This window comes from Schistocerca gregaria, chromosome 6, assembly GCF_023897955.1.
Source record: "Schistocerca gregaria isolate iqSchGreg1 chromosome 6, iqSchGreg1.2, whole genome shotgun sequence".
Lineage (NCBI taxonomy): Eukaryota > Metazoa > Arthropoda > Insecta > Orthoptera > Acrididae > Schistocerca > Schistocerca gregaria.
In genome coordinates this window covers 87,940,211-87,955,325 of record NC_064925.1, presented here as the reverse complement: position 1 = coordinate 87,955,325, position 15,115 = coordinate 87,940,211, and the positions used below count along the sequence as shown (strand labels likewise).

Below are 15,115 nucleotides of genomic sequence, written 5' to 3'. Positions count from 1 at the left end.
CGTATTCCCTCCACAGATTCCCATTTGACCTGCCTGGTGAGTGTAATCCGAAGTAAAATAAATAAATAAAATTCGCCATCCAAACAGACTTTCATGATCAACTTAATTACTTAGCCTATCATACTGATACCAATGACGTACCGCCTAGTGTGTGCAGGAGATGGCTAGGGCACGGCGGAATGATTGTTGACAGGTGTTTCTTTTTTTTTCGTGGTGGTGGTGGTGTGTTGGGGCTTATGGGCGCTCAACATCGAGGTCATCAGCGCCCTGACACACATTAAAAGGAACGAACGTGGACAGACCTAAGAAAACTAAAGCACACACTCAAAGAAAGCAGGAAAAGAAGGAAAATGTTACATAAAAAAGTAAAACCTAAGGAAAGGGGAAACATAGCAACAAGAATGTCACAGGAAATTGTTATTGGCTGCCCACTTTTAACTAAATTTTAATCTCCCACCTACACAGGGCGAGACAGGCTCTCACGATTTGTTTCGTAAACGCTAGTATGATATAGCGCTGCGTTGGTAAAAGGCGACCTGTCATAGTGTACAAAACAGCTACGTTCTCTTGAATTATAGCTTATTGTTGTCAGACGTAAAATGAATGTGTTTTTTCTTCTGACATGTGAGCCAATTGTGTAGAAGGTTGTCTGAAATGTTTGTAATACACACTTGCATGACAGTTTATTTGCAAACACAACGCGAGACACGCTCTGAGGTCGTGTAATTTGTTCAACGAGTTGAAATAAATTGCTAAATATAGATTTTTTTCTTTGGAGCTTATATTCCCGCTTTTTCTTTAGTCCAATGATGGTTTTGAGACAACTAAAACAATCTTTGGTGATCGGTAATTTTCGCAGCAATACAATCGAAGTTTTTTTTCCTGATTTTCACACATGGTGGACATGTCTCTGCTGATCATTCGTGATTGGTGGTGGTGCACTTCATTGGATGTTACAAAATAATGATATGCGAATTGTATCTTACATTCTAAAGTAAAAACTGTACCGATTTTGCTCATAAAACTAAAAGAAAATGGAGTTAGCCTATTTTCGTGGTCGCAATTGTGTCCTCCTTTTTTAAAATACAGGCTTGATTACAGACGCGTTGACGTCAAATAAAAGTGTTTTCCATCACAGAAAGAGAGACGTATAGGAGATTTTGGGGGGCTACCTAGTCTGTATGAGATCACCGCTGCATGTACTCTCCCTAACCATTATTGGCGGCTGTGTCGCTATACTTTAGACCAAGGATTCCCAGAGTGGTAGATATCGACCCCTTGGGGTCGATATCGGTTTCATAGACGTCGACATAAACGAAACTGATTTTCGGGGTCGACGAGGTCTAAAAATCGACCACTATTAAATTAACACAAGTTTTTTATTTTGTTAAATTTTGATGAGAAAATGAAATCAACTTTACTCACTTAACCAAATGCAAAATTTCCAATTTGTACCTTAGTACCTAGATATTTTTATCAATAAGAAAAAACTAAAGCTAGGCCCCCTTATTCATAATTGTCTGCTAACTTAAAGCATTGCTAATTCTCCCTCTGTCCTCTTCTATTGACCTAAGTCAGAATGAAAAATAACACTCTGTAGCAGCTGTTTTAAGTTAACGGACCATTATGAATAAGGGGGTTGATCTTAAAAGTAGGTAATTTGGCCATGGGGGTCTGAGGTAACAGTTCATTTTGGAAAAGGGGTCACTTGTCCAAAATAGTTTGGGGATCCCTGCTTTAGACGGACAAGTTGCACGTGAGGTGGCCATCCTTTTATCTCCTATTGTTAAGGCGGCGGCCAGATGGTGGAAAGCCGAATGTTGTTAACTATCTGGAACGCTATCCTGATGGGCGGAGCTGTGCTACTCACACTCCCCTGGCCATCAAACTCCCCGAATTAAAATACAGTAGAAAATCTTTGGGATGTTTACGACAGATTCTCAACCGAAAACCCTCTCTCAGCTGGCCAAGGCACAGGGGTTGCCATGTCCCAAGGCACTGTGTGTACCTTACACAACCTCATTGACACCCTTACTGCACGTCTCACAATGGTGCCCGCGACGAATGGTTGTTATTGACCAGAGGTTACATTAATGTTGCTCGAAAGTGTACCTCTGGCGATTTCCCTTTGCGGCAAAACTAGTGGCTCTATACGGTTTCAGATGTGTGGGCAGTGTGTGGGGTAGATCACAGGCACAATACCAGTAGTACAGAAGAAACACACAGAGGAACTACACTACTGGCCATTAAAAATGCTACACCACGAAGATGACATGCTACAGACGCGAAATTTAACCGACAGGAAGAAGTTGCTGTGATATGCAAATGATTAGCTTTTCAGAGCATTCATACAAGGTTGGCGCCATTGGCGACACCTACAGCGTTCTGACATGAGGAAAGTTTCCAACCGATTTCTCATACACAAACAGCAACTGATCGGCGTTGCCTGGTGAAACGTTGTTGTGATGCCTCTTGTGAGGAGGAGAAATGCCTACGATCACGTTTCCGACTTTGATAAAGGTCAGATTGTAGCGTATCGCGGTTGCGGTTTATCTAATCGCGACATTGCTGCTCGCGTTGGTCGATATCCAATGACTGTTAGCAGAATATGGAATCGGTGGGTTCAGGAGGGTAATACGGAATGCTGTGCTCGATCCCAACGACCTAGAATCACTAGCAGTCGAGATGACAGGCATCTTATCCGCATGTCTGTAACGGATCGTGCAGCCTCGTGTCGATCCCTGAGTCAACAGATGGGGACGTTCGCAAGAGAAGAACCATGTGCGCAAACAGTTCGACGATGTTTGCAGGAGCGTGGACTATCAGCTAGGAGACCGTGGCTTCGGTTACCCTTGACGCTGCATCACAGACAGGAGCGCCTGCGATGGTGTACTCAACAACGAGCCTGTGTGCACGAATGGCAAAACGTCATTTTTTCGGATGAATCCAGGTTCTGTTTACAGCATCATAATCGTCGCATCCGTGTTTGGTGAAATCGCGGTGAACGCACATTGGAAGCGTGTATTCGTCATCGCCATACTGGCGTATCACCCGGCGTGATGATATGTGGTGCCATTGGTTACACGTCTCGGTCACTTCTGTTCGCATTTACGACACTTTGAACAGCGGACGTTACATTTCACATGTGTTACGACCCGTGGCTCTACCCTTCATTCGATCCCTGCGAAACCCTACATTTTAGCAGGATAATGCACGGCCTCATGTTGCAGGTTCTTTCTGGATACAGAAAATGTTCGACTGCTGCCCTGGCCAGCACATTCTCCAGATCTCTCACCAACTGAAAACGTCAATGGTGGCTGAGCAACTGGCTCGTCACAATACGCCAGTTGCTATTCTTGATGAACTGTGGTATCGTGTTGAAGCTGCATGGGCAGCTGTACCTGTACACGCCATCCAAGCTCTGTTTGACTCAATGCCCAGGCGTATCAAGGCCGTTATTACGGCCAGAGGTTGTTGTTCTGGGTACTGATTTCTCTGGATCTATGCACCCAAATTGCGTGAAAATGTAATCTCGTGTCAGTTGTAGTATAATATATTTGTCGACTGAACACCGGTTTATCATCTGCATTTCTTCTTGGTGTAGCAATTTTAATGGCCAGTAGAGTGTATAAGAAGAGAGGAGAGGCAGTGTGAGTACTGACTGCTTGTCGGCCTGCGAGAAGTACTCCTTGCCCCGACGCTGGCGCAGACAGTAGTGGTGGCCGCCGAAGCACTCGCAGAGGCAGACGGCGCCGGCGCTCAGGCGGCGGGCCGCAAAGTGAGACGGGCAGCGGCACGAGCCCAGCACGCTGCAACAACAACAACAACAACAACAAAATTATAACACTGTATGACACACAGTCACATGGTAAACATTGAGATTTACGAAAAAGTAGCTATCCTTAAAACTACATCAGTCTATACTCATCCAGTGTTTGAGAATGAGATCCCTTAGCGACGCCCAATACATTTTACATCTACATCCATACTCCGCAGGCCACCTGACATTGTGTGTGGCGGAAGCTACCTTGAGTACCTCTATCGGTTCTGCCTTCAATTCCAGTCTCGTATTGTTCGTGGAAATAAGGATTGTCGGTATGCTTGTGTGTGGACCCTAATCTCTCTGATTTTATCCTCATGGTCTCTTCTCGAGATATACGTAGGAGGGAGCAAAATACTGCTTGACTCCTCGGTGAATTTACATTCTCGAAATTTCAACAAAAGCCCGTACCGAGCTACTGAGCGTCTCTCTTGCAGAGACTTCCACTGGAGTTTATCTGTCATCTCCGTAACGCTTTCGCGATTACTAAATGATCCTGTAACAAAGCGCGCTGCTCGCCGTTGGATCTTCTCTATCTCTTCTATCAACCCAATCTGGTACGGATCCCACACTGCTGAGCAGTATTCAAGCAGTAGGCGGACAAGTGTACTGTAACCTACTTCCTTTGTTTTCGGATTGCGTTTCCTTAGGATACTTCCAATGAATCTCAGTCTGGCATCTGCTTTACCGACGATCAAGTTTATATAGTCATTCCATTTTAAATCACTCCTAATGCGTACTCCCAGATCATTTATGGAATGAACTGCTTCCAGTTGCTGCCTGCTATTTTGTAGCTAAATGATAAGGTATCTATCTTTCTATGTATTCGCATCACATTACACTTGTCTACATTGCCAATCCGTGCACCATGCGTCAATTCGCTGCAGATCCTCCTGCATTTCAGTACAATTTTCCATTGTTAGAACCTCTCGATACACCACAGTATCATCCGCAAAAAGCCTCAGTGAACTTACGATGTCATCCACCAGGTCATTTACGTATATTATGAATAGCAACGGTCCTATCACACTTCCCTGTGACACACCTGAAATCACTCTTTTTTCGGAAGACGTCTCTCCATTGAGCATGACGTTCTGCGTTCTGTTATCTAGGAACTCTTCAATCCAATCACACTATTGGTCTGATAGTCCATATGCTCTTACTATGTTCATTAAACGACTGTGGAGAACTGTATCGAACGCCTTGCGGAAGTCAAGAAACACTGAATCTACCTGGGAACCCGTGTCAATGGCCCTCTGAGTCTCGTGGACGAATAGAGCGAGCTGTGTTTCACACGATCGTCTATTTCGAAACCCATGGTGATTCCTACAGAGTAGATTTCTAGTTTCCAGAAAAGTCATTATACTCTAACATAATACGTGTTCCAAAATTCTACAACTGATCGACGTTAGAGATATAGGTTTACAGTTCTGCACATCTGTTCTACGTCCCTTCTTGAAAATGGGGATGAGCTGTGCCCTTTTCCAATCCTTTGGAACGCTACGCTCTTCTGGAGACCTACGGTACACCGCTGCAAGAAGGGGGACAAGTTCCTTCGCGTAATCTGTGTAAAATCGAACTCGTATCCCATTAGGTCCAGCGGCCTTTCCTCTTTTGAGCGATTTTAATTGTTTCTCTATCCCTCTGTCGTCTATTTCGATATCTACCATTTTGACAACTGTGCGACAATCTAGAGTAGGAAGCACAGTGCAGTCTTCCTCTGTGAAACAGCTTTAGAAAAAGACATTTAGTATTCAGGTCTTTAGTCTGTCATCCTCTGTTTCAGTACCATTTTGGTCACAGAGCGTCTGGACATTTTCTTTTGATCCACCTACCGCTTTGACATAACACCAAAATTTCTTAGGATTTTCTGCCAAGTCAGTACATAGAACTTTACTTTCGAATTCATTGAACGCCTCTCGCATGGCCCTCCTCACATTACATGGAAGTTCCATTCTTTAAAGAATCGGAAATGGAGGAGTTACCAGTGTACGACTAGACGAATGCTTTGTATGTAACCCGCATCTGCCTGTTTGACGGTTACGCTACACTCGCCGGAACTTTGCAGCAGTGGAGAATCCAAACTAATCACAGCCGTTGGGGGGGGGGGGGGGGGGGAGGGGACAGGACAGGACAGACTGTGGTCATTCAGATTATTGTGTTATGTATGGCGACCCGACCGTTCTTCCTCTCTAGCAAGTGCTTTACATTTAATTCGACACCGAGCGAGGTGGCGCAGTGTTTAGCACACTGGACTCGCATTCGTGGGACAACGGTTCAGTCCCGCGTCCGGCCATTCTGATTTAGGTTTTCCGTGATGTCCCTAAATCGCTCTAGGCAAGTGCCGGGATGGTTCCTTTGAAAGGGCACGGCCGACTTCCTTCCCCGTACTTCCCTAATCCTATGAGACCGATGACCTCCCTGTTTGGTCTCTTCCCCCAAACAACCAACCATCTAATTCGACTGCTCGCGACTGTGGCCGTACTCAGAGTTAGCAACCTATAACCGTTTATTTATTACTTTATAACCTACAGCCACGTAGCTCAACAGCCACTAAAATTGATAAATTAGGATTTTTTAACCCATTATAACCATGGCACTCAGCGTAACTGCTGTGACGGAAAAAAAATCGCAGCACTAAAAAATAATTAATGTAGTATAACGAAATCTCTGGAATACATTTGTCTAGGTAACATATTTCAGCAAATAAGTTTGCAAGAGCACAGGTTAACGTATGCGACAGAAATGTGAAATCATAAATTTAGACAACATTGTCTATAGAACAATAGTTGACATCGCAAAAAAAAGTGTGTATTAACTCCTAAGGGAACGAACTGCTAAGGTCATCGGTCTCTAGGCTTACACACTACTTATACTAACTTATGCTAAGAACAAAACAGACAAACAGAGCCATGCCCGAGGGAGGACTCGAACCTCCTACGGGAGGGGCCGCACAGTCCGTGACATGGCACCTCAAACCGCGCGGCCATATATTGCCAAATTATAGACCTGTTACCTGATGTTTAAAACAGGTCGTACATCTTACAATTTTCGTTTTTCATCTCTTTTACAGTTTTCGTTTCTACTGTTTAATCTACAACATTTACAGACTGATACTTTTCAAAATAACAATAATTTAAGGTTGAAATATAAATAAGATTTTGTTGTTTTTTAAGAAGAATATAAAAAGATAGGATAGAGGAGAGATTTGTTAGGGCCACCACCGAATGTGACTGACGGTGAATACCTCGGAATGGTTTCTTCAAGCCGTTGACCGCCAGTCATCGCAAAACATTCGTTTATTATTGCCGGTTTCGGCTTGTGTTAAAGCCATCTTCAGGTTCCTTAGGCCCCCTGTGGCTGCTGCTGGTGGCTACTCGGTTCTTCACGTGATAGCACGACAGTGTACGATCGCGGTATCACGTGAGCAACCGAATAGCCGCCAGCAGAAGCCAGAGGGGGGCCTAAGAAATCTGAAGATGGCTTTAGCACTAGCCGAAAACGGTTGTAATAAAGGAATGTTATTGCGATCTCGACTGTTGTTTTAATCGAATATGTGTGAAATGCTGATACATAAATAACAGGTGTAACCGCGAGAATGTTGAACAGACGTGCGTGCATCGTGTTGCACGGGTGCCTGAGGTCAGCTTGTGGGATGAGTTCCATGCCTGTTACACTTGGTCGGGCAATACACAGGCGGTTAATGAGGGATGCGGATGATTCCGGAGTTGTCGTCCGATGATGTCACATGTGTGCTCGGCTGGAGACAGATCTGACGATCGACCATTCTGTAGAGCATGTTGCGTTATAACAACAGTTATTCTGTTGGGGAAAAAAACCCTGGAATGATATCCACGAATGGCAGCCAGTCAAGAGACTGGCGTACAAATTTTCAGTCAGGGTGTGTGGGAAAGTCACGGGAGTGCACCTGCACTCATACGAAATCGCACTCCAGACCATAAAGTGTAAGCCCAGTGTGTGTAGCATGCAGACATGTTGGTAGCAGGGCCTCGACTCGCCTCATCCTTCCAACACACGGCTGTCAGTGGCACCGAAGGAGAACCAGCTTTCATCAGACCTCTACCCTACCCTCCAATGAGTTCCCCGTTGACACCAGTGAAGTCACAAATAGCCGCGATTTGGGGTCAGTGGAATGCACGCAACAGGTCAATTGACTCGGAGCTGTCCGCGATTTGTAACAGTTCGTTGTGTCACTGCGGTACCAAATGCTGATCAAATTGCTGCTGCAAATGCATTTCGGTGCGGCAGAGCGATATGCTGAGCACGATAGTGTTCCCTCTCGGTTGTGCCTGGTGGCAGCGCTGCGTCCGGTGTTCTTGCGACCGTACGTCCGCGTGTCTACCGCTGCGTGATGCGCAATATGCAATGGCTACATTCTTGCCAGAAGGAACATTAAGCTTCTCGTAGTCATGTTACTCTACCTCGTTCAAACACAGTAGTGTTCTGATAACGACGTCTGCGTGACCTTAAAGACACTCTTGACTACCATCAACTCTCCACGTCCAATCTCAAAGATAAGTAACGCTCACGACCATTACAATGTGCATTTTAAGCACACCGGATTTTCATCCTCTTAGCGGCGCTACTACCGCCTCTCTTACGCGACTTGGAACAGACGTCAAGTATCAGGTGTAGGAACACGCTTACCAACTTTCGCTTACGTCGCACAACTCCTTCTAGGTGTTGCGATTTTTTTTGGCATCAGTGAATGAAAGAAAAAATGAGTTATCTAACGTCGCCAACTTTTTTTGTTACTAACACATGTCGTAAGTTAAAAATGAAGGAAAGTATGTTTTCCTTCTTGTCCCAAAATTTGTGTTCTCTCTCCATAATAGTTATAAATTAATGTTCGTTCCTATACTGTACACATAATGAAAAAAACATGCATTGCTACGTGTAAAGTGTGAAATTTATTACCCGTGACCCATACTAATACGTGTACAAATGATGTAAATACAAGCAACAAACAGAAATTTTGCAACGTTGCATTTATTTTGCCACAACGTGGTATAAACGAGTGATAGCAAAGTATGAACGATGTAAAGAATACACGGCTTAAACAACTGCAACTTGCATAGCAGTAGACGAAAATGTTCTTCGTTTTTTCCAACAGATTTGCACACGCATTCCAACAACTGGTTAATGCGCTCGCTATGGTGTGTGGCCATCTCTCGCAGCAATACAGGCCTGACAACAACGGAGCATGCTGTGAATAGCGTCGTCAACATGCTGAGGCTGCTCGCAAATCTTGGAGAGTGGTTGGTGGATGTTGACGTGACGCAATCCGTCTGGCTAGTGCGTTCCAGACATTCTGTATGGGATTCAAATCGGGAGAGCGTCCAGGCCACGCCATGCGTGCAGTATCTTCCCTTTCCAAGAAAACATCAGCCGCTCGTGCTCTATCCTGTATGCGGTCTCAGGCGCTGCAGTCATGGACTGTGCGGCTGGTCTAGGCGGAGGTTCGAGTCCTCCCTCAGGCATGGGTGTGTGTGTATTTGTCCTTAAGATAATTTAGGTTCCTTAGTGTGTAAGCTTAGGAACTGGTAACCTTAGCAGTTAAGTCCCATAAGATTTCACACACATTTCAACATTTCTATCGTGCATTATCGTCCATCAGTACGAAGTGTAGGCGCATAGCACACAGCACTTCGCAACAGTCGTACACGAGGTCCCAACACCTCTTCAAGCTATCTGACAGCAGTTAAACCTTGCCAATTCACCCATACAATTTCGAGCTATCAACATAATCGCTGCCCATAACATTAGCAATCCTCCTCGATATCGGTCTCTTTCCACAATGTTTGGGTTCCGAAATCGTGTTCCACGTTCCCCCCAGATCCGAATCCGTCGAGAACCACTCTTCAGAGCAGTTCGAGACTCATCTGTGAAAAGAACATTGATCCACTATTTCACTGTCCATGTGGCATGTTGACGGCTCCACTCCAGACCCTCGCTTCTGTGAAGACGCGTCTGAATCACACATACAGCAAGTATCCAACAATAAAAGCCACTCTGTCGAAGCCTTCTCTACACCGTTTGCCTCTATAAAACACGCTCAGCGGATGCTGCGGCATCAGATGCCAGTTGCTGTGCAGTACTAAGGCGGTACCGTCGTCCCCTTACAGTCACATAACGGTCCTCTCTTTCTGAAGTCTCGCGTGATCGTTCCTGCCCCGGACTTTCGGATTAAATGGTTCAAATGGCTCTGAGCACTATGGGACTTAACATCGGTGGTCATTAGTCCCCTAGAACTTAGAACTACTTAAACCTATCTAACCTAAGGCCGTCACACACATCCATGCCCAAGGCAGGATTCGAACCTACGACCGTAGCCGTCGCGCTGACTTTGGCTTTAGTTTCGGTATATGTAAACAGTCTCCACATCCGAAAAATGACAAAACAGTTCACATTAAGCCATAGGAGCACATGAGTTTTCGACTGTCCTGCTTCTATTCTTCCCATGGCCTCCACTTCAGAGAGTCTGGTATGTATCTTCTCTGTGCCGTATTGCACCGTCTGTGTCTGCGCACACAGCAAATGTAATGTGGATGTGGGTCTACCCTGTCCGTTCGACAGTTACCCTCACGTCACAGTTGGCGTATTACCACCTTGAAAAAAAATGGTTCGTCGATTCATATACCATCTTCCGTGCAGAACACGGTCATACGGGCATCTGTTGACAGTTTGTACGATTATATCGTGAATTAGACTAGGACGGGGAAATAACCGTTTGTTGCTTTACTTTTTTGACACCAGTGTAATTGAGCTCCATCCACATGAACCCAGTACGTTACAACGTGCTTCTTGCGGCTATGCGGCGACACAGTACAGTTAAAAATTCTTTAAACAGCAGTATATGAAACGTCGTGACATAAACAAGTCACACCCTGACCTCGTTAAGAAGCAGAAATAGAGCTTCTCCGTGCTGCAGACACCCCACTGTCGGCGGAGCTCTAGAAATAGGAAACATGTGTGAGGAACGGCGGTGCAATTAAATGCAACGCTGCGAAGACGTTATGAACACGCGACAGGTGTCCGCCGGTGTCTCGCAGTCGGAAATAAAGCGCACCCAGTTCGCGGGGTCGCCGAGCGCGATGACGCGACGCGACGAACGGCGGCCAGGACCCAGAAATACTCTGGCCGCCCTCGTTGCCCACTGCGCCCGCCCCACTATTGCCAACTATGGCGCACCCGTTACCGTGTGCGACAGTGACCTGCAAACCACGGCCAGCGGAGCCGTTTCGTGCAACACCCAGCGCCATCTTTGCCTTGCTCCTAAAACACGACTATGATACAGGATGACAATTACTGAAATACGCTACTGGCCATTAAAATTGCTACACCACGAAGATGACGTGCTACAGACGCGAAATTTAACCGACAGGAAGAAGATGCTGTGATATGTAAATGATTAGCTTTTCAGAGCATTCACACAAGGTTGGCGCCGGTGGCGACACCTACAACGTGCTGACATGACGAAAGTTTCCAAACCGATTTCTCATACACAAACAGCAGTTGACCGGCGTTGCCTGGTGAAACGTTGTTCTGATGCCTCGTGTAATGAGGAGAAATGCGTACCATCGCGTTCCCGACTTTGATAAAGATCGGATTGTAGCCTATCGCGATTGCAGTTTATCGTATCGCGACATTGCTGCTCGCGCTGGTCGAGATCCAATGACTGTTGGCAGAATATGGAATCGGTGGGTTCAGGAGGGTAATACGGAATGCCGTGCTGGATCCCAACGGCCTCGTATCACTAGCAGTCGAGATGACAGGCATATTATCCGCATGGCTGTAACGCATCGTGCAGCCACGACTCGATCCCTGAATCAACAGATGGGGACGTTAGCAAGACAACAACCATGTGCACGAACACTTCGACGACGTTTGCAGCAGCATGGACTATCAGCTCGGAGACCGTGGCTGCGGTTACCCTTGACGCTGCATAACAGACAGGAGCGCCTGCGATGATGTACTCAACGACGAAGCTGGGTGCACGAATGGCCAAACGTCAAGTTTTCGTATGAATCCAGGTTCTGTTTACAGGATCATGATGGTCGCATCCATGTTTGCCGACATTGCGGTGAACGCACATTGGAAGAGTGTATTCGTCATCGACATACTGGCGTATCACCCGGCGTGATGGTATGGCGTGCCACTGGTTAAACGTTTCGGTCACCTCTTGTTCGCATTGACGGCACTTTTAACAGTGGACGTTACATTTCAGGTGTGTTACGACCCGTGGCTCTACCCTTCATTCGATCCCAGCGAAACCCTTCATTTCAGCAGGGTCCTGTACGGGCCTCCTGGATACAGAAAATGCTCGACTGCTGACCTGGCCAACACATTCTCCAGATGTCTCACCAACTGAAAACGTCTGGTCAATCGTGGCCGAGCAACTGGCTCGTCACAATACGCCAGTCACTACTCGTGATGAACTGTGGTATCGTGTTGAAGCTGTATGAGCAGCTGTACCTGTACACGCCATCCAAGGTCTGTTTCACTCAATGCCCAGGCGTATGAAGGTCGTTATTACGGCCAGAGGTGGCTGTTCTGGGTACTAATTTCTCAGGATCTATGCACCCAAATTTCGTGAAAATGTAATCACATGTCAGTTTTAGTATAATATTTGTCCAATGAATACCCGTTTATCATCTGCATTTCTTCTTGGTGTAGCAATGTTAATGGCCAGTAGTGTATATGAAAAAAAAAGAAAACTTTGAGGTTCGCAGATGACACTGTAATTCTGTCAGAGACAGCAAAGGACCTGGAAGAGCAGATGAACATGATTGTCAGTGTCTTGAAAGGAAGATATAAGATGAACATCAACAAAAGCAAAACGAGGATATGGAATGTAGTCGAATTAAATCGGGTGATGCTGAAGGAATGAGATTAAGAAATGAGATCCCTAAAGTAGTAAATAAGTTTCGCTATTTGGGGAACAAATTTACTGATGATGGTCAAAATAGTGAGGATATAAAATGTCGAATGGCAATGGCAAGGAAAGCGTTTCTGAACAAGAGAAATTTGTTAACATGGACTGCAGATTTAAGTGTCAGGAAGTCGTTTCTGTAAATATTTGTATGGAGTGTAGCCATGTATGGAAGTGAAACGTGGACAAAAAAATGGGTCTGAGCACTATGGGACTTAACATCTTAGGTCATCAGTCCCCTAGAACGTAGAACTAGATAAACCTAACAAACCTAAGGACATCACACACATCCATGCCGAAGGCAGGATTCGAACCGCGACCGTAGCGGTCGTGCTGTTCCAGACTGAAGCGCCTAGAACCGCTCGGCCACACGATTGGCCGAAACGTGGACAATAGTTAGTTTGGACAAGAAGAGAATAGAAGCTTTCGAAATATGGTGCTACCGAAGAATTCTGAAGATTAGATGGGTAGTTCACATAACTAATGAGGAGGTATTGAACATAATTGGGGAGAAGAGAAATGTGTGGCACAACTTGACTAGAAGAAAGGATTGTTTGGTAGGACATATTCTGAGGCATCAAGGTATCACCAATTTAGTATTGGAGGGCAGCGTGGAGGGTAGAAATCGTAGAAGGAGACCAAGAGATGAATACACTAAACAGATTCAGAAGGATGTAGGTTGCAGTAGGTACTGGGAGATGAAGCAGCTTTCACAGGATAGAGTAGCATGAAGAGCTGCATCAAACCAGTCTCTGGACTGAAGACCACAACAAAAACATGTAAACGTCACTACAGATATTGGATTTCAGGTAATGACATGTTCTATGCGCCTGCCATCATTGGCGACGATGTGGCGCAGACGAATAGCGAAATTCTACATGACCCGCTGAAGTGTCGGAACATCAATGCTGGCGATGACCTCCTAAATGGCTGTTATTAGCTCAGCGATTGTTTTGGGGTTATTGCTGTACACCTTGTCTTTAATGTAGTCCCACTAAAAGGAGTCACCTGTGTTCAGACCCGGAGAATATGGCGGCCAATCTACGTCCATGCCGCGCGGTTAAGTCGAGAAGTTTGATGGGAATGATAGTGCAGACAAGAAGAGAATAGATGCTTTTGAAAGGTGGTGCTACAGAAAAAGCTGAGGACTGAGTAACAAATGAGGAGGTACTAAATCTAACTGGGAAACAATTTTATGGCTCAAACTGACTGCAATAAAGTGGTCTATGGTCACAACGAAGTACAGTACGAAAAAAGAACACGGTTTCGAAACCCTGTAGTTGTCTCCCATTTCGACATGTAAGTTTGAAACTTGGCTCGAAGGTGCCTGAAACCTTCCTCTGTACTGGGAAGAAAAAGCGTGGAACCCTGCGATATCACCCCCAGGCACGGCGAAGCTTGAGAGAGTAACGTGTCTGCGAATGAGGAAGAAATACCACAGCTCAGAAGTTCATGTGACGTGCAAGACGTGTTAATGACGTCACATTGGCACCAAATTTCACCACAATTCTACCGAACGCCATCGTGGACATACCACACAATGGGTAGGTCGTTAGGCCCCCTTGCCGGCCGGAGTGGCCGAGCGGTTCTAGGCGCTTCAGTCTGAAACCGCGCGACCGCTACGTCGCAGGTTCGAATCCTGTCTCGGGCATGGATGTGTGTGATCGCCTTAGGTTAGTTAGGTTTAAGTAGTTCAAAGTTCTAGGGGGCTGATGACCTCAGAAATTAAGTCCCATAGCGCTCAGACCTATTTGTTAGGCCCCCTCTTACCCTCGTTTCACCTAATCTTTCAACGCATTTGCCATGGAGGTCATAACCGCGCCACGTAGTGTGGCAATTACGCGGTTTTCTTACGAGTGGCCAAGGACGACATTTTACACGGTCTATCAAAATCGACCCTTCAAGAGGTGGCCTTAAGGGTGGCTTGCAGGTTTGAGTGACACACATTTCGTGTTCGAACACAGCAGGACTGTGTTCTTATAATTCACCCTGATCTAAGGACGTTGTGAGCCTGTAATCTCTTTGTACGTTATCAGACCCCTTTGGAGCGTAGCGCTACGGCAATTTTTGCTCTAAAATACTGGGTGGAACCACATTCATTTAATAAAAATTAGCGCTATGAAATTTAGTTCGTGCTGTACTTCACACGAAACAAATCACAAATTCTTCCGAAATATGTAATACAAACTCGGTCGCCTATAAAGAAAGTAATTTACCATGTATAACACTGGCTAACTGGCGTACACGAATGTATCACTACGCAGTCAGAAACTGGTCATACGCCAGCAACTTCTTATTTACAATTCCACAATAATATTTACCGACAATCGGTATACATGCGA

The 15,115-nt window shown here is 45.6% G+C and overlaps 1 protein-coding gene across 1 annotated transcript in view; it reads right to left on the bottom strand.

The window, feature by feature from the left end:
- The window catches only part of LOC126277955 (uncharacterized), a 1,123,821-nt gene that overhangs the window by 14,317 nt on the left and 1,094,389 nt on the right, over positions 1-15,115 (bottom strand). The window contains exon 5 of the mRNA XM_049977570.1: positions 3,663-3,809. Within this exon, the coding sequence (XP_049833527.1) occupies positions 3,663-3,809 (147 nt within the window). The remainder of the gene's footprint in view (positions 1-3,662; positions 3,810-15,115) is intronic.